General features: G+C 41.4%; 1 protein-coding gene across 5 annotated transcripts in view; it reads right to left on the bottom strand.

Annotated features, from left to right (window-relative positions):
- The window catches only part of Egflam (EGF-like, fibronectin type III and laminin G domains), a 192,625-nt gene that overhangs the window by 104,974 nt on the left and 64,816 nt on the right, over positions 1-22,835 (bottom strand). For 4 of the 5 annotated variants that reach the window (NM_178748.6, NM_001289496.1, XM_017316628.2 and 1 more), the window contains 2 exons: positions 7,148-7,257; positions 5,306-5,389 (listed from right to left, as the gene is read on the bottom strand). In NM_178748.6, coding sequence (NP_848863.1) covers positions 5,306-5,389; positions 7,148-7,257 — 194 coding nt within the window. The remainder of the gene's footprint in view (positions 1-5,305; positions 5,390-7,147; positions 7,258-22,835) is intronic. The other variant, NM_001289498.1, reaches the window with a different exon arrangement.

Consider the following 22,835-nt stretch of genomic DNA (forward strand, 5'->3'; position numbering starts at 1 on the left):
CCACCAGGGTTTTTTCTATTTCATACAATAGCTCTGAGAGGTCAATGTTATTATCCCCACTTTATAGACATGGAAACTGGATCAAAACAGCGATGAAGTTATCCCAAGTAGCTTCCACTATAAAATTTTCCATAACCTAGTTTTTCCAATCTCCTAGCTTCCAGACATTGCACACTCATATCTAAAGCTAGCCTCTGCTTGTTCCAAGTTCAATTGCCTTTCTGCATATCCTATCCTAGTATCCTCCTCCATTCACAGTTCCATCTTATGACTGGACTTCTTCATATCCATCTAGTCCTCACCCGTAACAGAATGCCTGAAATTCAGCCGGACCATGGCATGAGATGTCCAGCCTCCCTTCCTTTGGCATTGTCACATGAATGAAATTGGTCCAATAAGACACAGGTGAAAACTCGGAGTCTAATTTCTGAGCTATTTATTAAAAAGAAGGGTTGTGTGTTCCCCTCTTCTTTTCTCATTTGCGCTGGCTATGACATGGCTGTGGCAGTAAGCCGCTTTAAACCATGGGGATGAGGGCACAAAGGGTAGCAGAACAATGTGGTGGGAGGCTGGAGAGAGAAAGAACTCATCAAAGATATCTGCACAATCCTGAGTCTCAAGGGATCCAATGCCTTTTACACACACACACACACACACACACACACACACACACACACTTTAAACAGGAAAAGAACAAGGTGGAAGAGAGCTAAAAATCTTCCTTGTGTGGAATCTCCCCTGAATACTTTAAGAGAGCTTATAACCTTCGTGTTTGCCCACTAAGATACCCAGGCATGCTTCTATTTGCTCTCTATTGGCTGACATACTTCTCTATGTCCTCTACTGACCAAATGTGGCTCCCACCAGGAACAGTAGCTAGTCTACCCCTGTTCTGTCAAAGAGATTCTTATGAGTTCAGTGACCTTACTGAAGTTCACCTTTGCTCAGGTGAAAATCAAGTGGTAACTAGAAACAAGCCTTTCAATTCTTAAGTTTTCTCCCTCTGACTTTGGATATAACCTAAACAGAATCACTGTTCTGGCTCAGGCAGACCAATAGAGTCAAAGAACTGCCCAGAGCCTTTAGGTAAGCAACACAACCTATGAGGTAGCCGAAGAAACCAGAACTTTCTATTTCTGTTTTATCTCTTCTTTAAAGATTCTGTGGGATTTTATAATGTACATAATACATTAGAATAGCCCTACATGTATAATTTATAAATACATAAATATACATATATTGCTGTATGCTCAAGCATTTAACTGATGGTACATGCTCAGAATATAAAAATTGTCAGTCTAACACTTATTATATATTTCTAATGCTCAAGAACATTATCACATTTTTTTTTTGCTTTACTTCAGTATTTTGTTTTCCAGAGTGGAGATGCAAGTCATCTTTCTAAGACAAAGGATAAAGTGGGTGCCAGAAGCAACCGTATCAGAAGCCTCCAGAAGTCTATCAAACAGTCTCCAAGAACGCCACATTGCCAGCCAGAATTGGTCAGAATTTCTGTTGTGTTTCTCCCTTTCAGTGTATCAGTTAAATCTGACTATCCATTTGCCAACCTCATTCTCTACTTGGTACTCAATCTGGAAAATCAAATCAAGTTTTACTTTTGGCGATGGGCCTATGTTACTCTAAAGACACCCTGGCAGTAAAAGTAAGGATCTGAGAGGTTGGGAGTGGGGAGACTTCCCCATTATGTGGTTCACGATTTTAAGTATTTTTACTTTTCAACTAGCTTCCCGTAATTTTAGAACAGAGTTCAAATGACAACATGCCAGCCTTTCTTTGCCTTGTGAGATAACAGATCAGGCACAAAGACACTAATACTCTTTCCTAAATGATTAAAATCCCACTTGCTAACCCTATGATTAGTTATCTACATAGGACAAAAGGATTCAGAAAATTAGACATTTCAGCAAGGAGGATCCCCCACTTCCACAATCCTGGGCTGGGGTTGAGGTTTAACTTCCCAAAGACATACAAAAATTGCCTGATGACCAGGAGGTCCCTGAAGAGAGAGAAAGGAAGGAAAGCAGAAGAGAAATTAAGAAAAATTCTGCAAGGCTAAACTCAATCCACACAGCTCCTGCCTGTGCCCCCAAGTTTGGCAATGTAAGTTGTATTAATCACTTCTCAGGTCTTAGTCTGTGCAGGCATGCTGAGAACGCTACAACCATCTAACTCATTTAATTCTCACAACATCTATATGCTATAGGTTGAAATGTTAAAGTATGGAGGTCCCAAATGTTCTCTGATTAAAGTGCACATAACTTCTCAGAAACATTTTACACCATCTCTGGGCCAAAAGGAATACACAACAACTCCATTTACTAAGTAGTTATGTCCCAACACCTTCTTAATGTTAAATCACAGTTTTCCTTGAAAGTGACTATTTATTATTATTCACTGTGTGCATTATATATTGTGGCACACATATTCCACCTCTATGATACATGCACCACGGGCAGAGGACAGCTTTATGAAGTCAGCCTGCTCTCTCTACCTTTACATGCACCAAGGGCAGAGGACAGCTTTATGAAGTCAGCCTGCTCTCTCTACCTTTACATGCTCTGGTAAACAAACTCCAGGTCACCAGGTTGTGCATCAACTTCTTTTACTCATCAAGCCTTATTGCCAGCTCCAAAATTTTAAAATGCTACAGAGTGCTCATATGAGCATCGCCATAGACCGCTGAGGTCCTCTGACACACAGTTTGGCAACCACAGATATTATCTGTGGTCTAGCACAGCTTTGGGATCCTGACTTTGCTTACAGGAGACAGACTCAGAACGATTGCCTGGTTGGTTGGTTGGTTGGTTGGTTGGTTGGTTGGTTAGTTGTTTGGTTAGTTGCTTGGTTGGTCAGTTGGGTGTCATATAAGAATCTGAACTCATGGACTGCCATTCTACAAACCTTCCCACTCTGTCTTATAGGTTTGTCACATTCATGCATATCAGAAGCTTCTAGAAGTCTCCTCACCCCCACCCAAACATACCCAGCCGTATGTGTATACATGCCCATACCTAATGTTCAAACTATTTCTTCCCACTGGGATGGTATTCCTTTGATTTTCTAGAAAGTTCTGTTTCGATTTCTAGCCCCAAGTTTTATCTCTTGACTGCTTGTGTCAATATTTATCTATCCCTTTCAAATCCTGTCTACTAAATATCAGGTTAATGGCATCTGGTCTTATACTGATGTATAATTGTTTTATTAGAGTAAGTTTTGTTTCTTTGTTTTGTTTTATATATTGTGCTTTGAACAGTGAGCCTCTCACATGCTAGTCAAGCACCCTACTATTAAGCTATTGCCTCGGCCTCTCTTCCCACCTTTACCTTTTCATTTCCCTTCTTTCTCCTTTCCTTTTGAATCATGATCTTCATACACTTATGTTGTATCATTAAACTCACTATGTAGTCCAGCAGGCCTTAAACTGGCATTCTCCTGCCTCAGCCTCCTGTGTAGGTATGATTGCATGCTAGCAGGCCAGACTGAATTTTCCCACGTCTGAATGCTGTCCCTAAACAGAGACTGCATGTTATCTTGCAGTGGACTTACAGAAGCCACCATGCCATTTGTTACATCAGCAAGATGCTGGAATACTAGAAATTGTCAGGACACCTTAATGCCTGGATGTAAAATCAGAGGGAGGCATATAGTCAATATCAGAGTATCAGACATGACACCAAACTCCTTCGTGATATTTTATGAGAGGCTTTTATGACAGTGTTTTATCTACTCTCGGTGCAGTCTGATTATTGCATTCTTTCTTTGGGACAAAGCTGAATCTTAGACAAAGTCATTTTGGCCAGCGTTCTAACCTGCAACTGGGAGGGGTAGTTCCAGAACTCCAGTGTCACACTTCCTGGTCTTCTATTTGACACCTGCTTTGACATACACTCAATGAATCACTTGTGTAGACCAGGTCCCCTGTGCTAGGCAGACTCTCAGTTTCAAAGCTCTGGGTCAGACTGTGTTTTATGTAGAAGAGCAAGCCTTGAAACATAGGAGATTGGTGGGGAATGCTACTAGGAAAAATACCCACTCTTTGATGGGGTCAATGAGACTATGGTTTCTTACATAAATCTAACCCAATGAATACTGTTCCCAAAGAAGGACAGCATGATTTCTTGCAGTAGATATATTGAAGGCACTAGGCCAGCTGATACATCAGCAAGAAGCTGGTATACTAGTAATTGACAGGAAAGCCGAATGCCTGGTACTAATCTTCTAACTTAGGGCAGAGAGAACCACAGGCTGGGGGAAGAGTGCTGAGGGCTTCAGAAGCTAATGAGTTCAGGGCAGGAGGATGACTGGAAGATACAAGCAAGCTGAAATGCATAGCTACCCCTCCCAGGTCATGAGAGTGTTAGTAAAGATGAGACAGGTCTGAGGCTCAGACCTCCACTGGAGGTGTGCAGGCGATGCTGGTTCTCCATGATATACGATTTGGGGGAGTTACTTCACCTCTCTGTTTCAGCATTCCTGTCAGCAGAATGAGGTCATGGGAGAGTTGTGAAGATTAAACAGGAAAACAAACATAAAGCAGGAGGGGCCGTGCCTGGCGGTGACAGACACTTAATAAGTAATAGGGACTTATCGAAGATGACAAATGGGTTCCGGGCTGTGCTGTACTCAGCAGGCACTTATTAAATGGGAGTGACAGACAGTGCCACCACGGCCATCATGACACTGTTGTTTGTAGGCACCGGTGTCATGCTTTATGGAGCTATTCTGAAGCTTCAGCCTGCAGATCAACGAGCAAAATGGGAAGGAAGAAGGTGGCGGTGGGAGGTACCAGAAGAAGCCAAAAGAAAAAAAAAAAAATCTCACCCTGAGAGACCCTGGCAAGAAATGGGAGAAGTTGATACATGCCCGGCTGGGAAAATAAAATAAACAACAGATCATGTGGATATACATTTCAAATTACATCATTTTCTTCTGCCAGTTGGAAACTCACAGATGTGTCATGTTTATTTATAAAGTTTTATTGAGATTACAAAAGTGTCAGCATTGAGTTTTATGAAGAAAAGGAGAGTGGAGTGGGGAGGCCTTCTTGAGGCTGATTTCACTCAGGGACAGCGGAAGTGTGTCTGGGATGGACCCTTGCATCAAATGCCTGCCTTTCTAGAGAGAGGGGTATGTCTCCAGAGTAGTGCACATAGGAAACACTTGAGAATGCTAATGCAAATCCCTTGTTATTATTACATACGTTGAAGTACATGTAGCAATCCAGAAGTCTATTTGTGTTTCCCTGGGGTCCCAAACACTCTGATGCCTTTATGGAAATACTCACAGTGATTAGGGTATCCTGGCCAACCGGGACGTTGTGTGACCGCTCCCGCAGGGACTTATCTGAACCAACCTCAGAGTAAAACACCTTAGAAAGAAGCAGAAGCCATGGTGAGAATAAAGGCAACATTTCCCTAACATCAAAAGTTCAAAAACATTCAGAAATGGTGTGGCTATGGTGGTATGTCACTTTATGTCATAAGTACTAGGTCCTTGTGACTAAAGGGTAGTATCTAGTAGGGCCACAAGCCTGCACAAGCGTGGAGAAAGACCCCCACAGTGAGGAAGAATGGGTAGAGCTGAACTCAGCTCCTCCCCCCTTCCCAAAATACAATCTTCTTGGGGCACTCATTTCTCATGTTTGTGGATGAGTCACTGCTTTCTCATTTTTATGTCAACTTGACACAAGATACAGCCATTTTGGAAAAGGCAACCTTAACTGAGAAAATGCCCCTACAAGACTAACCCATGGACACATCTATGGTGTATTTTCTTGTGTGGTAATTGATGTGGTTGGGCCCGGTTCACTGTGGGTAGTGGTTGTGGGCACTGGAAGAAAGCAGGTTGCATAAACCAGTAAGCAGAACTCTTCCATGCCCTCTTCTTCAGTTCTCTGCCCTGCTTGATTCCTGCCCTGACTTCCCTCAGTGATGGACTGTGACTTGAAAGTTACAAGATGAAAATAAGCCCTTTCCTCCGCAAGTTGCTTTTGGTCATGATGTAGAATTATAGCACCAGAAACCCTAAGATGGTCTCAAAATAGATTTCTACTTAGAGAAGACCAGAGGGCATGGAGCATGCACACCAATCTCTGTTCTTTAGTGAAACAAAGACAGTAGGCAAAGGAAACAGCCTTTTCTCCACCCCACATGAAGTCCTCACCCCTAGAGGCAGGATATCCTGAGCTTGGCATGGCCAGCTCTCCCAATATCACAGAGATTTCAGAAGTCTGAAATGTCCTGACTTCTAGAGTTAACTCATTTCTAAAAACACTATTCAAAATAAAAATATTTTGGTGAACTGCAATAGTTCAGCCTAGTTTGTTTTCTCTCCTGGCCTAGGACAGAGTCACTAAACATTCTCCTGCTTACCCCGTGTGTTCCCTTAACTCAGATCCTGTCAGTGACACCCTGTGATTTTCTCTGTTCAGTATTATCATCTAAGTTTGATGCTGTGCAGCTGGTAGCAGAAACCATGCATTCTACCTGTTTTGATTTCCCTTTGCCATATACCAAAAAGACTGCATAGATCCCAGTGGATGAAGGGTGCCACCAGGTCACCAGAGGAGAATGACAGAGTCATTAACACAAGAGGATTGATATAAGGGGTCAAAAGCAAGGTGAGTACCTATATTACAAAAATCAAACTCTGAACTGCTTCAAGATCTGAAACATTTTGATTCCTGATATGACCCCAAAACACACAAAAAAGTGAGATTTCACACATTGCTTCACATGGTGAGTGAAAACTTAGATACACTAGAAGTATATAAAATTGTCTCCTGCTATATGTATGTGTAAGGTACATATGAACTGTTATTAGATTTTGGGTTTAGTTTTGGGTCCTAGCCCCAGGATATCTAACTATGTAGTAGGGAGATGCTCTGAAATCTGAAGGGAAAAAAAATCCCCAATTCAAAATATTTCTGATCCCAATGAGATAAGGGAGACTTAACCTATGCAGGAGATATACATGGTAAAAATGGACAAATAGTCAGACAGACAGACAGACAGACACACACACACACATGCACACACACACATGCATGCACACATGTGTATGTACACACATGTTCACACACACACACACACACACACTGCAGAATCCTCCATGCCCCTGGACTCACTGTGTAGCCAATGATGGAGCTACCAGAACGCTTTGGTGTTTTCCACTGGATGCTGAAAGCTGTACAGTTCAAGGCTCCCAGCTTGATGTCAAGAGGAGGTCCCACCTTGCCTGCCCAAACAAAAGAGATTGTGTTAGATGTTTCGTGTATCTCATCTTAAGTATTATATAAACAAGATCTGACTGCTCACAGATGAAGACTCACCAAAAGTTAAGGACAATGCAGCATCCTCTTATACACCACATTGGTCTCAGACAACCTCACCAGAACTTGACTGCTGACTCCCAGCCTGCCACTCATAGAGAAAGTGACGCAACGAAATTAGCCTTTGATCTATTCTGTAACTTGTGGTCATCAGAGACCAGCAAAATGGGATTTACAGTTCATGATGGAATAAGCCAATCTCTATGACTTTCCCATTAGAATTTGAAAAGGGTCTAATAAGATGATCAGTTTTTTAATCTACTTATAACTTATATATTGTGTATGCATGTTACAAACATGTATCTGTGTATATAGTTAAGATAGTCTTACGGGTTGTTTCAAAAATATGGTCTGCAATGGTTAATTTTAATTACCAGCTTGACACACTCTAGATTCACCTGAAAAGGGAGTCTAGATTGTCTAGACCAGGTTGGGCTGTGGGCATGTTTATCTGTAGTTATCTTAATGATGTTAATTAAAGTGGGAGGATCCATTCTCTATGGGTAGCACCTTTCCCTGAGTTTGGATCCTGAACTGTGAAAGAGTAGAGAAAAATGGAGCTAAATAGTTAAGAGTACTTCGTGCTCTGACAGAGGACCTGGGCTCAGTTAATTGCACCCAATAGCAGCTCATAATTTTCTGCAACTCCAGTTTCAGGAGATCCAACACTCTCTTCTTGCCTTGAGGAATAGGGCATGCATGAGCCAAGCAGATATACGTGAAGGCAAACACACATAAATAAATAAATGAATAAGTAAATAAATAAATAAGCACGCATGCATTCAACGCTCTTGGTCTTTTGACTGTGGATGTAATATGAGTGGCTGATGCCCTGACTTACTTACATTAATGGACTATTACCTGAAACAATAACCCAAAATAAACCCTTTCTCTATCAGGGTACTTTATCACAACAATGGGAAGAGAAACTAGCACATTATCTATTTTTCTTAAACAAATTTATGACCATAAATAATATATTTTATACTTCTAAAACAGCATATGAAAGTTGTTAAGATTTAGAACACACACAGGCCCACAATCTTATTATTCAGAAACGAGTCCTATTAGCATTTTAGTAGGACCTTCTTTTGTTCAAATACAATTAAAAATTATTCTGTATGTTCATGATACATATAATTTTAGTTAAATATAATTTCATTTATAATTTAGTGATTATGTGTATATGTGTACATGCTCATAATCTTACAGTTTATTTTACTTAATTTTCCATCATTAAAATAATTAGCTCTAATGACTGTAAATGCTTCCATAGCATGCTCATTTCCACAATAAACAGTATTTGTTATTCCACCATTGTTAGACACTTTTATTTCCCATAATTCACTATTTTAAATAACATTCCAGGAGGGCAGAAATCAGTTCTGTCCTGTCCAGCATACAGACTAGGAAATGGTCAGAGCTCAGCAAACATCCCTTGACAGAATGAACGCTCAAAAATTTGATTTCCTTGCTGGCTGTGGGGAGAAAGGGGAGGCAGATGGATGTCTGTGAGTTCAAGGCCAGCCTGGTCTACATAGCCAGCTCCAGACCAATCAAGGCTACTTAGCAAGACTCTGTCTTGATTCCCTTCCTAGTGTGCCCATGTGCGCTTTTCTTTTAATTATGGCATAGAATTCTTCAATTTATCAGAGTATTTGCAACATACAGAAATCTAATGTATCTATTTAAATGGGCCAATTTCCTACTTCAGAGGTTGTTCACCAATGCTTTCATTCCCCCTCATGACCTCAATGGTTTTATTACTTGAATTGTATTAATGGTTCAGGAAGGCCAGGGAAAATGTTCAGTTAATCTTATTATACTACTGTTAACTTGCTATTATATAAAATGCCTTAAAAATGTCTTCAGGCATCTGTCACCTTGTGGTTCTGATTCTTTCCTGAGTAATTAAGTAATTAACTGTTTCACCAATGTTTCCAGTAACAGAACTCAAGGTTTTCAGATGAACTAATAGAATCTTGATTCACTTAGCAAGAACTACGAGACCAGGAAGGACCCCTACCCCCTTCCCATAGATACCTACATTCAGGAACTTAAACCTCCAATGATCTATCTGCTTCTGCTTAGTTCATGGCTCAAAGATGCATCTGATCATCCAAATTCAGGCCATGTGACTACCCATCAAAGGGATAACAGAGAAAGAGTTAGTCCTTCTTAGTTTTCAAGCCCAGGTATACCAGAATGAAAGAAGTCCTGGGATTCGATCTTATACCAAGTCCATGCACAAAATAGAGGGCATTCACAAGGACTGCATGATTGTAGAAAGGTGGGTAGAGGTCACATAGCCTACAACAGTCCCATACAGAGCTCATTTGTACATTAACCATCAGCCTACTCGATGGGCACCTAGGCTGTTTAGGAAGTTTCACTTAAGAAAATGCTGAACAGAACTTCTGCATGTGATTTCTCGTGTGCATGAACAAGTATTTCAGGGATCAGTATCTTTCAGAATTATAATACACGTGCACTCTAATGAATGTAGGTAAATTTGAATAATTTCTTAGACAGAATTCCTGGACCTAAGACAATTTCTCAATTGTCTATTGATACTATTGACATTGTGAGTTAGGTAGCTGATAGCAAGCGGGTCTACAGTCGGGAAGGGCAGTTAGCAACATTGTTAATGTTCAGCAGCCTTGTTAATGCCTCTCCACTGAACAATAGGAGCATTCTTTCAGACAGCTGGAAAAACCGAGAACATCTTGACCAGGCCCAATAAATCTAGGTAAACAACTGACACCTGCTGAGAACTGCCAACTTAAGAGAATCAATATTTTTAAAGACTTGTGAGAACCTAACTTATATATGAGAAATTAACTAATTTATAAGCTTATGGTGATGTATGGCATGCTCTAAATAAGCAAAGTGGGCTTTCTGGGTCTAAATATTAGCATGTCAGAATTTCTACTCTGCAAAAGTATGGTCGAGAGAGTGGTCTACAAAAGATGATTCGTACTCAGTACCTCTGATCAAGGACTATTAGTAAATATATAAAATCTATAAGCTAAAGTGTCTCTCTTCCCCCCGCCCAGCTTATCTTGAATGTAATCTCCAACTAATGGCATTTAGGTGGTGATTAGATGGGGAGAGGACAGGCTCATGGACAGACTCAGTTCTGTCATGGTTTCCACTTGAAATGTCCCCCAAAGTCTCATGAGTTTGAACACTTGGGCCTAAGCTAGTGCTACAGTTTTGGAGGTTATAAAACTTTTCGGACATGGGCCCAACTACAAGATATAGGTTGATGGGGACAGCTTTAAGAGATACATCTGCTTCTCGTGACACCCTAAGCCCCCCTGCTTCCCAGTCCTTGGAGATAAGATCGGTTCTTACAATCTTGAACTCCTCCAGGCTTTATGTGTTGTGCTAAATCTTCTGAGTGTGTGAGCAAAAGAAACTTCCCTCCGTTAAATTGTCCTGTCGTGCATCTTGTCACGATGGGTGACAAGAAAAATAGTGCAGAGCTTTTAGAGAAGAAACCTTGGGCTGGAAAGACAACTCAGAGGTTAAAAGCACCACATGGTGGCTCACAACCATCTCTATTGGGATCCGGTGGCCCCTTCTGGTGTGTCTGAAGGGAGCAACAGTGTACTCATATACATAAAGTAAAAAAATAAATCTTAAAAGAAAAGAAACCTTAACTACCCCACCTCCACCTCCCCTTCTGCCATATGAGAGTTGAGCAAGAAGACTAAGGGATACCTTTATAGACAATCTCTTGGCGACATGATCGTGGACTTTTGATACCCTACATACCAGAGAAGGGCATCTCCATCAAGGCCTTCTCCCAGCACCCTCCATCTTGCAGACATGTCCCATACCCCAAAGTTTCCATAAAAGTGAAAAACAAATTTCTGTTGTTTATAAGCCATGGTGCAGCTTATTGTATTTTGTTACAGCAACTGAACAAACTACAGACACAGAACTCTTAGTGTTCACTCGAGTTTTTAGCACATGCCGAAGATAATCCATGAAGGTAGATCTACAGAGAGCAGACAAGCACACGAAAGACGGCTACATCACATTAGGAAGGAAATGAACAGTCAAACAGTCAATGAGATTTCATCTATACCTACAAGAATGGCCAGATCCTGAGCACTCCCAAGAATGGGAAGCAACAAGAACTCTGGTTCAGGCAGGATTGGTAACTTACACTGGGAACCCTCTGTCACTAAGGCTGGAAGATCATCGTTAGGACTGCAGAAGAAGTTTTAAGTCAATCTGGGCAACCTAGTGAGACTTAGTCTCAGAATAAAAAGTAAGAGGAGTGCTGAGTATATAGTCCTTCCCAAAATCGGCCTTTAGGGTGTGATTAGAGGGGAGGGCTTCATGACCAGGATTAGCATCTGTTGTGAAACCAGTTCAGTCCCCAGTTTTAAAAAACAATCTCTCATTCATGCTGATGGAAATTCAAACTGCCACAATCACTTTGGAAGACAGCTTTGGGCAGTTTCTTAGAAAAAAAAAACCTTACCATAAGATCCAGCATTGTGAAACTCTTGTTATTTAAAGAAGCTAAAACCTTCTGTTCTCACAAAATGCTGTGCACATATATCTACAGCAGCTTTATTCATGCTTGCCCAATCTTAGACATAACCAAGATGTCATTCAACAGCTGAATGGATAAATAAACTGTTGTACATTCAGACAATGGGGTGTTATTTGGTACCCAAAATAGATGGGATATTCTATGACAAGGAGACATGGGAGAAATTCAAATGGGTATTACTAAGTGAGGGAAGTCAGTCTGGAAAAGGCTGAGGGATTCCAGATAGTTGACATTCTGAAGACAGTAGAAATGTGACTGACTGCCAGGAATCTGTGGAGAGATAGAGATGAATAGATGAACTTTTACAAGTTAAACTATTCCGTATGTGACATGTACTCAAGAGACAGATTCAAGAGAAGGAAGGATTCTGATGCACAGTGTCAGAGACTCAAGACCATCATGGTATGGAGGGGTATATCTCAGGATATCAGGTGATAGCTCATCTCATGGAGGTCAGGAAGGAGAGAGAGAGAGAGAGAGAGAGAGAGAGAGAGAGAGAGAGAGAGAGAGAGAGAGAGAGAGAGAGCACTTATGCTAGCAAGCGTTATATCCTGCCCCCTTTATCTACCTGGACCTTCAGCTGTTGGGATGGTCAGCCACATTCAAGGAGGGCTTTCTCTCCTTGGTTAATCTTTTTTGGTAACACTGTCAGAGGCACATCCATAAGTGTGTTTTATGAAGCCCCCAAGAGTCTGTCTCAATCCAATCAAGATGATAGATAGAATTAACATTTGCTATATGATACTAAAATGAGGTATATACATACCATTATATAGCTAGCCATACTGGTGTCATATTCAACTGGAATAATGAGCCCTTGTGTGAATTGTGAACTTCAGCTGAAAGTTGATTGGAGTCAGAGCAGTTGGAACAAATGTACCTCTCTGGTGGGGGCTGTTTATAATGGGGGGGTCTGAGCATGTGTGGAGGTAAGGGTATATAAACAATCTCTTCACCTTAGTCTCAATTTTGCTGTGAATCGTAAATTTCCATGAAAAGTTCAAGGCATCCTTTGTGACTTTGGGGTAGTGCTGCAGATCAAACCTGGGACCTTGAAGATGCCAGAGAAGCACCAGACTTCTGAGTGACAGCCCAAGCTCTGAAAACTGGAAACTCTTTCTGTTAGGTGTGATGGTGCATGGCTTTAATCCCAGCACTAGGAAGACTGAGGCAGGTAAATCTGTGAGATCAAAGACAGGCCAACAGAACGAGTTCTAGGCCAGCTAGGACTAAACATGGAGGCCATGTCCCCAAACAAAACAAACACCTTTGTAAAATTAATTTTTAAAATTAAATATATTATACTTTTATATTAATTTTAAAAATTAAATGTCATATGTTATTTAAAAATAAGTATTTCATACTTTTGATAGATATTTATTTTTGTGTCTTTTAAAGTTTTTAATTGAGTTTTTTTTTATTATTAGGTATTTTCCTCGTTTACATTTTCAATGCTATCCCAAAGGTCCCCCATACCCACCCCCCCAATCCCCTACCCACCCACTCCCCCTTTTTGGCCCTGGCGTTCCCCTGTACTGGGGCATATAAAGTTTGCAAGTCCAATGGGCCTCTCTTTGCAGTGATGGCCGACTAGGCCATCTTTTGATACATATGCAGCTAGAGACAAGAGCTCCAGGGTACTGCTTAGTTCACATTGTTGTTCCACCTATAGGGTTGCAGTTTCCTTTAGTTCCTTGGGTGCTTTCTCTAGTTCCTCCATTGGGGGCCCTGTGGTCCATTCAATAGCTGACTGTGATCATCCACTTCTGTGTTTGCTAGGCCCCAGCATAGTCTCACAAGAGAGAGCTATATCTGAGTCCTTTCAGCGAAATCTTGCTAGTGTATGCAATGGTGTCAGCATTTGGAAGCTGATTATGGGATGGATCCCTGCATATGGCAATCACTAGATGGTCCATCCTTTCGTCACAGCTCCAAATTTTGTCTCTGTAACTCCTTCTATGGGTGTTTTGTTCCCATTTCTAAGAAAGGGTAAAGTGTCCACACTTTGGTCTTCATTCTTCTTGAATTTCATGCGTTTGGCAAGTTGTATCTTATATCTTGGTTATTCTAAGTTCCTGGGCTAATATCCACTTATCAGTGAGTGCATATTGTCCGAGTTCCTTTGTGATTGGGTTACTTCACTCAGGATGATGCCCTCCAGGTCCATCCATTTGCCTAGGAATTTCATAAATTCATTTTTTAATAGCTGAGTAGTATTCCATTGTGAGTTTTTATCCTCATTGTTTTATGAGAACTTTTGATAAGTTAAAGATCTTAGCTATTAATTCAACTACATTTTCTTACTATAATTTTATTCTTGGGTCTGACGATAATTACCACTAGTGGCCACATTCACTGCTTGTTAAAAAGGTCTATTCCTAGACAACCTCAATGATGGCAAATGAGGACAACGAGAATGAAAATGGCTTGTCAGTCCTTCAGGAAACATTAAGATATCCAATGGCATAGCTGTATCTGGAGACATAGGAGTAGCATCCTTCCTATTCACTGGAAAAAATTAAAAGGTATTGAAACAGGATGTGTAGTTCAGGAAGAGGGAGTTTCTCATCATATCCCTAATATGTTTGTAATGGTTTAGTCCATAAATTAGAAAATACCCTTGAATCTTTAAGATAAAAGATAGTTACAGAAGTTGGTAGAAGGTCAGTGAAATGAAGGTTAGTAGTTTCCATCAACTGTGATAATAGATAGATAATGATGGAGATAATAGATAAATGATAGATAGATAGATAGATAGATAGATAGATAGATAGATAGATAGATAGATGATAGACAGATGATAGATATACAATGATAAATAGAAAGGTAGATGATAGATAGATGGTAGATAATAGATTGATGATAGATAGGTAGATAGATGATAGATATATAATGGTAGACAGACAGACAGACAGAGAATAAAAAAGAAAGAAGGAAGGAAGGAAAGAATGGGGCAGTGGTTCTACATTACATCAGATATTCAGAACCAGGAAGTTTTTACTCTTCCATAGTTAATACTGGTACCACAGCCGCTTCCAGATACCGAGCAAGTGATGGATGCTAGAAAAATGTGTTCTCATACTCTGATGACCTGGCCTGACTGCAGGAAAGTGGCCTCTGCCACTGCCTTGCTTTCTATGTCTCCCAAGGGTGTCTTTGATTGGTAGAACCTAGTTCATATCCAGTGAGTGAATGAGTGTGTGTGTGTGTGTGTGTGTGTGTGTGTGTGTCTGTAAGCCTTTGCATTACAGTAATGACTTCTATACAGACAGTGAAATAGATAGGGAAAATGTCAACCCACACTACTCAAGTTGGTATCATAAAAACATGAAGTCCAGCAATCTGTCTTTTTTACTGTAGTACTCTAGACAGAATTTACATCCAACCTCGCTGGGCACTGGTGTGACTCATATTTCATTGTCCTTCTCATTCATTTCTTTTTTCTTTCAACACATCCAACAAATATAAATTGAGCTTCCTGTATGTACAAGGGACTGGATCAGCCAGTGAGGTCTCATTAAGAATGAAAAGATGTGGCCCCTCAAACAAGATAGCAGGACTTTGCAATTGGGTCTAAGAACCATTACTGTTGCAGGGTATGTATAGATTTTCTTGCATCCAGCAAAGACTTCCCAGGTTCTGTCTGATTGTAATAATGAGGCAGACAAAATGGGTGTGAAGAAAGTATCCTAGGCAGAAGAAGAAAGACCAAGTTTTCTTGTAGAAGAGGGAAGGATCTGTCTCTGTCTCTGTCTCTGTCTCATCTCTCTCTCTCTCTCTCTCTCTCTCTCCCCTCCCTTTACCCCTCTCCCTCCCCTCCCACATATCTGGGATAAAGAACTGAGTGTACATGGGAGCGAGCAGGAGGAAGGGATTGGGATGGCTGCAGGGAATTCTGCCTGGGGTCACAGAGAAAAAGGAATGTATGTCTCCCAGTCAGCTGGAAACATGCATGACCTTTTGCTGTCGTCTATGGAGATAGGACTGTGCATGGAAGGTAGCCATGTCAGACATCTGGACCAAATACCAAAAATATTCCAGATGAACCTGTGACACCTGGGAAATCAAGTTATAGAATACACATGGATCTCAAAATCAGGTTGGTTGGTTGGTTGGTTGGTTGGTTGGTTGGTTGGTTGGTTTGTTTGTTTATTTATTTATTTATTTATTAGAGGAATCTAGCCAGGCTTAAAAGAAGCTAAAAAATAAATCAAAAGAAAACTAGTTGACTCTAAATCATGAAACTTTCATGACTCATTTCAAAAATTACAAAAGGAAACTTCAAACTGGCAGATTGAGGGGTAAGTAATTGCTGCTAAATGGCAGGCCATGGGATATCTTTATTATGAAACTCATAAATATTGATAAAAAACATACTGAAACCTTAATAAATAAGATATGAAGAGAGAACTTACACAAGAAGTATAGCCAGTAAAAATTCACAGGGAAATATTCAAATTTGTGAGTTATGAAAGAGACAATTTTTAAGAACTGAAATGTTGTTTTCTTTTGCCTATTAAACAAAGCTGAAATGCTTAAGTGTAAGTAAAGAATGCTGAAGAGTGTGTGCACACACCACCTTCCAATAGTCAGGTATGGCAGTGTAGCTGAGTGTGTACGCATCCACAATCATGACTGTCCAGTCTTTTGTCTCCCAGAAGGGTGATAAGCCCGTCTCAGGAGAGAATCTTAAACTAAGAGAAGCCTGCACCAGCAGGATGCTTCCCAGAGCCTCTCCTGGGGCACAGACAGCATAACAATCTAAATATGCAGAAACGGGACAATAGCTAGGTCAATTATACTACATCACCCAGGAAGACTGTGCACAAACACTGACATGGGATTTTGTCAAGCATGTGTGCCACCTTGGACTGGATCTCAAAAAGAAAAAAACGTTTGTGGAGAAACTACCAAATCCAGGTCATGTCTGCAGCTTCCTTGATAGAATTATACTTCCTCTAAGCGAGACTTGGCAAACGTAGCACAGGCATGGAGGGGTTAACAAGAGGGGAAACTGAGTCAAGTCATGAAGGCATTCTCTCCGCTCCTTTGGAAATCTTCTATAAACCTAAATATATTTCCATAAAAAATGTAAGTAGAGAATTAAGTGTGTGTGTGTGGGGTCATACCTTGTTCATGCCTGCAACATAATTATAATAAAGTATAAAATTTGAGAAAGTTGCCCACATTATCATAGTACTAGGGTTACAGTCCTATAGTGGATTTATTTGAAAAAATAACTAGATGACAAAAGAAAAAGGTTAATTGTGACATTTATAGGCGGCTGGGATCAAGGATTCTTTGCTTCCCTATTTTTTCTACCTGACAAGCTTTACATGTTGTTATCATATTGGTTTATCCCATTTTAAAAAAAAATCCTTTCAAAAAGTATTTTTTTTTTGCATCCAAAGGCCAGAACTGTGGGGTTAGGAGTCCAACTGAGAGCCTGGTTGTCACAAAGGAAACCTGCAAGGTGGGTGCTAAGTCTGCACAGCTACTCAGAGCAAAGAGAGCTGCTGTGTGTCTGCAGTCTGCTGTCCTCTATTCAATGATGAGGCTAGATATAGTTCACAGTTAAAAAAGCAGATCAGCTCTCAACAACAAAAGGTAATAGGACCTATATCATCATGTATCCATGTCTCACGTCAACCATCACAACCAACTCAAGGCGACCAGGAAGGAGGCTTAAGTTAGGGGTATAAAACTGTCACATGGAAGTACTCACTGACTGTGACAGAACCTTTATCAGGGAGTGGCTGCAAAGGACAACCCCCCTCCTTGCTAGGCAGTGACAGGCTGCAACTAAACTAGAAGTTTGCATGATCTTTCCTACACTGTTCTAGATTAGCTAAGGCCATTCTAATCAGGAATAAAGTCTCAAGAATATATCTTTCTTCTTGGGCTCCTAATCTCAAAAGAGGGCTGTCACTACAAGGTTTCACAAGAGGTGAAGACATAGAGGACATGTTTGTTAAGTATCACTATGTCCAGGGGTTGAACAGCAAGTGTCATGTGCAGTGCTGTGTCTTCACATTCCTGTGAAAATCCTGAACTGAGATTGGTGGGTCAGTGGACAACAACCTGTCCACATGTCTAACTGTAACATTTTTTTTTCTGAGGCTGGAAGGGTAGCTCAGTATTGAAGAGCATTTGATGCTCTTGTGGAAAAGACCAGTGTTCAGCTCCTGACACTCACACCCATAGTTACAAGGAATCTGACGCCCTCTTCTGGCTTCTCTGGCTACCTGCATGCATATGGTGCACGCGCGCACGCGCGCGCACACACACACACACACACACACACACACACACATAAACACACTCACACACACACATACACACACTCACACACACACATCAAATAAAAATAATTTTTTCTCTTTCTCACTGATACACATATAAAACTGAATTTATTACTAAATATAGTTTTCAGTTTTAGATTTCCTCTAAAAAGTAAAACTAAACAAATACAGATAAACCACTATGTCCCATGTCTGTCCCCTTCCTCCTTTCCAGAGTTAGTGACTATTTTATGGTACTGGCTCTTCTCCTCGTGTAGGTCTGTTGTCTCATTTCATATGACTGTTTCTTTAATCTATCGTTATTGGAAACAACCAAACTATCCATCAGTTAAGGGACAGATAACTTGTTGGTTACCCAGGCAATGAACCAGTACCATATGAAGTAAGCATCTTTTTTTTGAGGGAGAGAGAGAGAGAGAGAGAGAGAGAGAGAGAGAGAGAGAGAGAGAGAGAGAGAGGGAGGAGAGAGGAGAGGAAAGATATCTCTAAGAAAAAGGGCTAGACAGGGTGGTAAAGAGAGGTTCCAAATATTCACAAAATTTAAAGTAGTCAAAACATTAATCAGCTCCTATTTGACCTTCATTTCTGGCTAGAAATCTTATTTCCTTGGTTTCCAAATTCAATGTCACTTTCTTGCTCATGTGCTTTCTGGTTCCAGAGTTTCTTTGTTGCTATAGTCAACTTCCCTCATCCTTCTGGCTACTGGTCTTTCCTGCAAGCATTTGCTCTGACATCAAAGAGACCTGTAGCAATGATCTCTATGCAGTCTACCATGTTCACTGGAAGTTAATTGATCATTTCTGGGCTGAATAGGGCATTGTTTCTTTTCTTTTCTTTTCTTTTCTTTTCTTTTCTTTTCTTTTCTTTTCTTGTCCTTTCCTTTCTTTTCCTTTCTTTTCCTCTTCTCTCTTCTCTCTTCTCTCTTCTCTCTTCTCTCTTCTCTCTTCTCTCTTCTCTCTTCTCTTTCTTTCTTTCTTTCTTACATGAAGAAACAGGGTTGTTTTGTCTAGGGATCTATGATCTTACCAAAGAGACAGAAGGAGGTATAGAGAGGAATAAGGTCTAGATGGGCTTCCATCCCCATCCCCACCCAGGCTGTGTGAGTCTGGATGATTTGTGATTCTGTTGTTTCCTCCCCACTTCAATTCCCTCAACAGCTTCCTCCCTGCCCATTCCTTCCAAGTATATTCCGTGGCTCAACATCCTCCTCAGCCCAGCCCCTTGTGCAACAGGATCAGTCCTCTGTGCCCCAATAAAATAAGCATGGATGCCAGGTGGGTCTCTAGTTTTATCATCGCTTTTCTTTTTCAACCACAGTACCACATATGTTCCTGGGAATCACCATGACCACCCACCGTAACTTCCAGAGCACCATCACAGTATCCCTGTCAGTCTTCTTTTATGGAACTCTTAGAACTCCCCTCAACCATATGCCCAGGAGCAACACAGCTAACTAGCCAGGGCTGGCAATGACCAGCCATCTCTATCCTACAGTCCTTTCCCCTCTATGGACTGTGTTAGTGAGGACAGCTTTTTCTCCCTTCTGAGAAACAGTTGAATGCAGTGTGGTTTGGGTCGGAGGACTGGGAGTCTAGATCTTGTATAAAGGATACACAAATGGCTGCTACAAGAAAGAACTATAGACTCCTCAAGCAATGTCTTCATCTGAGTGCATCTCTGAGTGTCTGAAGTGTCATGGAGGGCAGGATAGATCACCAAGCCAGTGTTCTCGGAAGTAGTACTTGCAGCATGAAAATATTGCTTACATAGAGATTCTGTGACTCCCGGGATATGGAAGGACAAGCTCAAGTCAAAGGGTAAGGCAATCCCACGATGTCACCCCTGGGATAGAGATAAACGCCGAAGAGGAAAGCCTGGGGGACCATCAGCTAAATGCATATGCCTGTATCAACTTCAGAGACAAGAGGCATCTGGATAGGGTCTTAACAGCAATGAGCAGATCACAGTAATTCCCTCCCCAAAGCTCTGACAGCCACAACAGAAGCTCTTCCTGCCCCTTCAATCCCCGAGGCACCATAGCAGAGTTCAGACTTTCTATAAGGCACACAAAAGCCAATTGAGTCTCTCCAAGAACTCTCCATGAAGCAGAAAGCATTTGATCTGAATTAGGCGGAGATCTTATCTATTATGGTAAGGAAACATATCAGCGGTTCCTCAGAGTTAGAAACCCTTCCAACAATGAGTCTCTCACCTGTGGGAAACCAAGATTCAAGGGATTAATCAGAAATAATATTTCTATCTCAACGATGATGAGTATAAATGATGAAATTATGCTACCTATAGAAAAGTAGTGTGGAGGAACCTTGTCTTTTAAAATGAGTATAAACTAGAGCTACCAATAAAACATAGCCTGAAGCTTGTTCTTATAAGCTAAGCACTGCATCTCCAAAGAGATAACTAAATAAAAGCTTTTCCTTTGCCTCGGGGAGATTCTGAGATTCCTTCTCTGGGAGATTTGTTTTTGAAAAAAAAAAAAACTGTATTAGATTTTTTTTTTGCATTAGAAATTGCCAAATAATTAGATCAATTTCTTATGGTAATTTTATTTCATAAAGCACTTCGACTTACTGAGCAAAATCCACCTCTGATTCAATTAGTTTTGCAAACCAATTCATAAAAACACTTCAAAATGCAAACCAAAATATGGTCTGTGGTGGAAATACATGGCTGGCTCTCCAGTGATTTGATTTTCATCGGAGTGAACCACGTTATAGTCACTGGTGCGGTGAAAAGTGCCCGACTAACTAAAAATAGTCAGCAAGCTCTGAATAAGGAAAGGAACCCTGCATTTGTGCCTTTTGTAGCATGCTCTATTATTGTTACTAAAGTAGCATTGTAAGGATGCGACTGAATCTCCCCCGCTGAAGATGCTTCCAAGTCAATCAATACCTGCAAGGCAGCAGCAAGAGCTTGGCTTGAAAGCACAGAGGAATGGTTGTTTGACTCAAGTCAGGATTTAGGAAATGCCCAGACACCGGATTGAAAGAGGTCTCGTCTTCCAGAACCCTGTGGGTCTCTTTGTGGGGCAGTCCATTCCTGTCACAGTCAGCCCCACCCCTGCTTTTGAAGTCCACTCTTACAGTCTACAGAATGCAGGCCACCCTTCTGGAGTATCAGTTGGCAGGGTTGGGATACGGAGTGAGGCATCCATGGGGTAGTGTGCGTGGGTACGTCCCTGCAAATGGGAATTGGGGTCGAGCTTCTCACTTGTCTAAGAAAGCAAGCAAGAAGGTTGCACAACTCCACCACAACTAGTATCACCATACACATGGGTACACACACACACACACACACACACACACACACACACACACACGCACACGGGCACACAAGCACATATGTACACAGAAGCACACACACATTCCACAGGCATCATAAATGCCTGTAAGTCCCACTCCTGTCCTTCCCTGAAGTCCTAAACCTATTTACCAATGGCATCTGGCAAGAATGGAGTAGAGAAGCTTTACTGGCAGGCAAGTTCAACCTATGGCCAGGGGGCCAAGCACATCCCCAGAATAATTAGGAATGCATCCCAACACAAAATTCCAAATGTACTTAAATTTCTTAGATATTTTTTCCTCAGTGTCTCACACCAAGTGCCCAATACTCCAGGATAGAAGGCTAGAGCCAGCATCTTTTCCTGTTATAGCTCTCCCTCCTCCCATGTACCACATAGCCAGGACATCACAGCATATTACAGCTCTCCCTCCTCCTATGTAACACATAGCCAGGACATCATGGCACACTGTCAAGTGCTCCTCTCTTTTCTGTTCCAGATGGGATCTCTCTGCCACTCCTAATACTCATAGGATGTAAGCCCCACAAGGTCAGCAACATTTGTGACCTCTCTGATGTCCCTTAATGCCACATGCTTATAACAGCTGGCACAAAATAGACACCGTAGGCTAAGTAAGCAACAGAGTAAACTCATGTTCTCTTTGCAACTGTGTCTGGGACCTTAACTGGCCTTCTTCCCATATGCACTCGCATCCCTGAGCTAACCATGAACATGAATCTGCTCTTCTAGCTGCTATGGTATCATACCCCACTGCAGACAAACATGGAGTCTCTCGCTACCCCAGGAAATGCTATCACACTTGAGCCTAAAGGCCTTTTGCTCTATGCTAGCAACTTACTGAGTCTGGACTATGGTTCAGATCCTTCTCAGTACAAAGCATTCAGCTGTATTAGTAACCTGTCTCCTCATGTCCCTCTCCCTGTTCCTCACCTGCTCCCTGCTCCCCTCTCCTTCCTTCTCCCTCTCCTCCTCTCCCTCCCTCTCTCTTTCTCTGCCTTCCTCCTTCTCTCTTTTGTGTGCAGCTTGTAAGGGTTGGTTCTTCCTTTCTACCATTTCAGTTCTGGGACTTGAACTCTTAACAAGGCCTGACCTTTCCTAAGAAGGCATTGAGAAGCACAGGGAAAACCCAAAGTGACACGTACCATCCTATGTCCCCAAAGCTACAGGCATGGAAGAATCCCTCGGAAAGACAAAGGATTATGTCCATGACCTATGAACAGCCTTCATCCTCTGATGACCTCAGAGAAGTGGCCTACATCTCATAAAAGCTGCCTTCTCTGGCTTGCTACT

This window comes from Mus musculus, chromosome 15 (assembly GCF_000001635.26).
Source record: "Mus musculus strain C57BL/6J chromosome 15, GRCm38.p6 C57BL/6J".
Classification (NCBI taxonomy): Eukaryota; Metazoa; Chordata; class Mammalia; order Rodentia; family Muridae; genus Mus; species Mus musculus.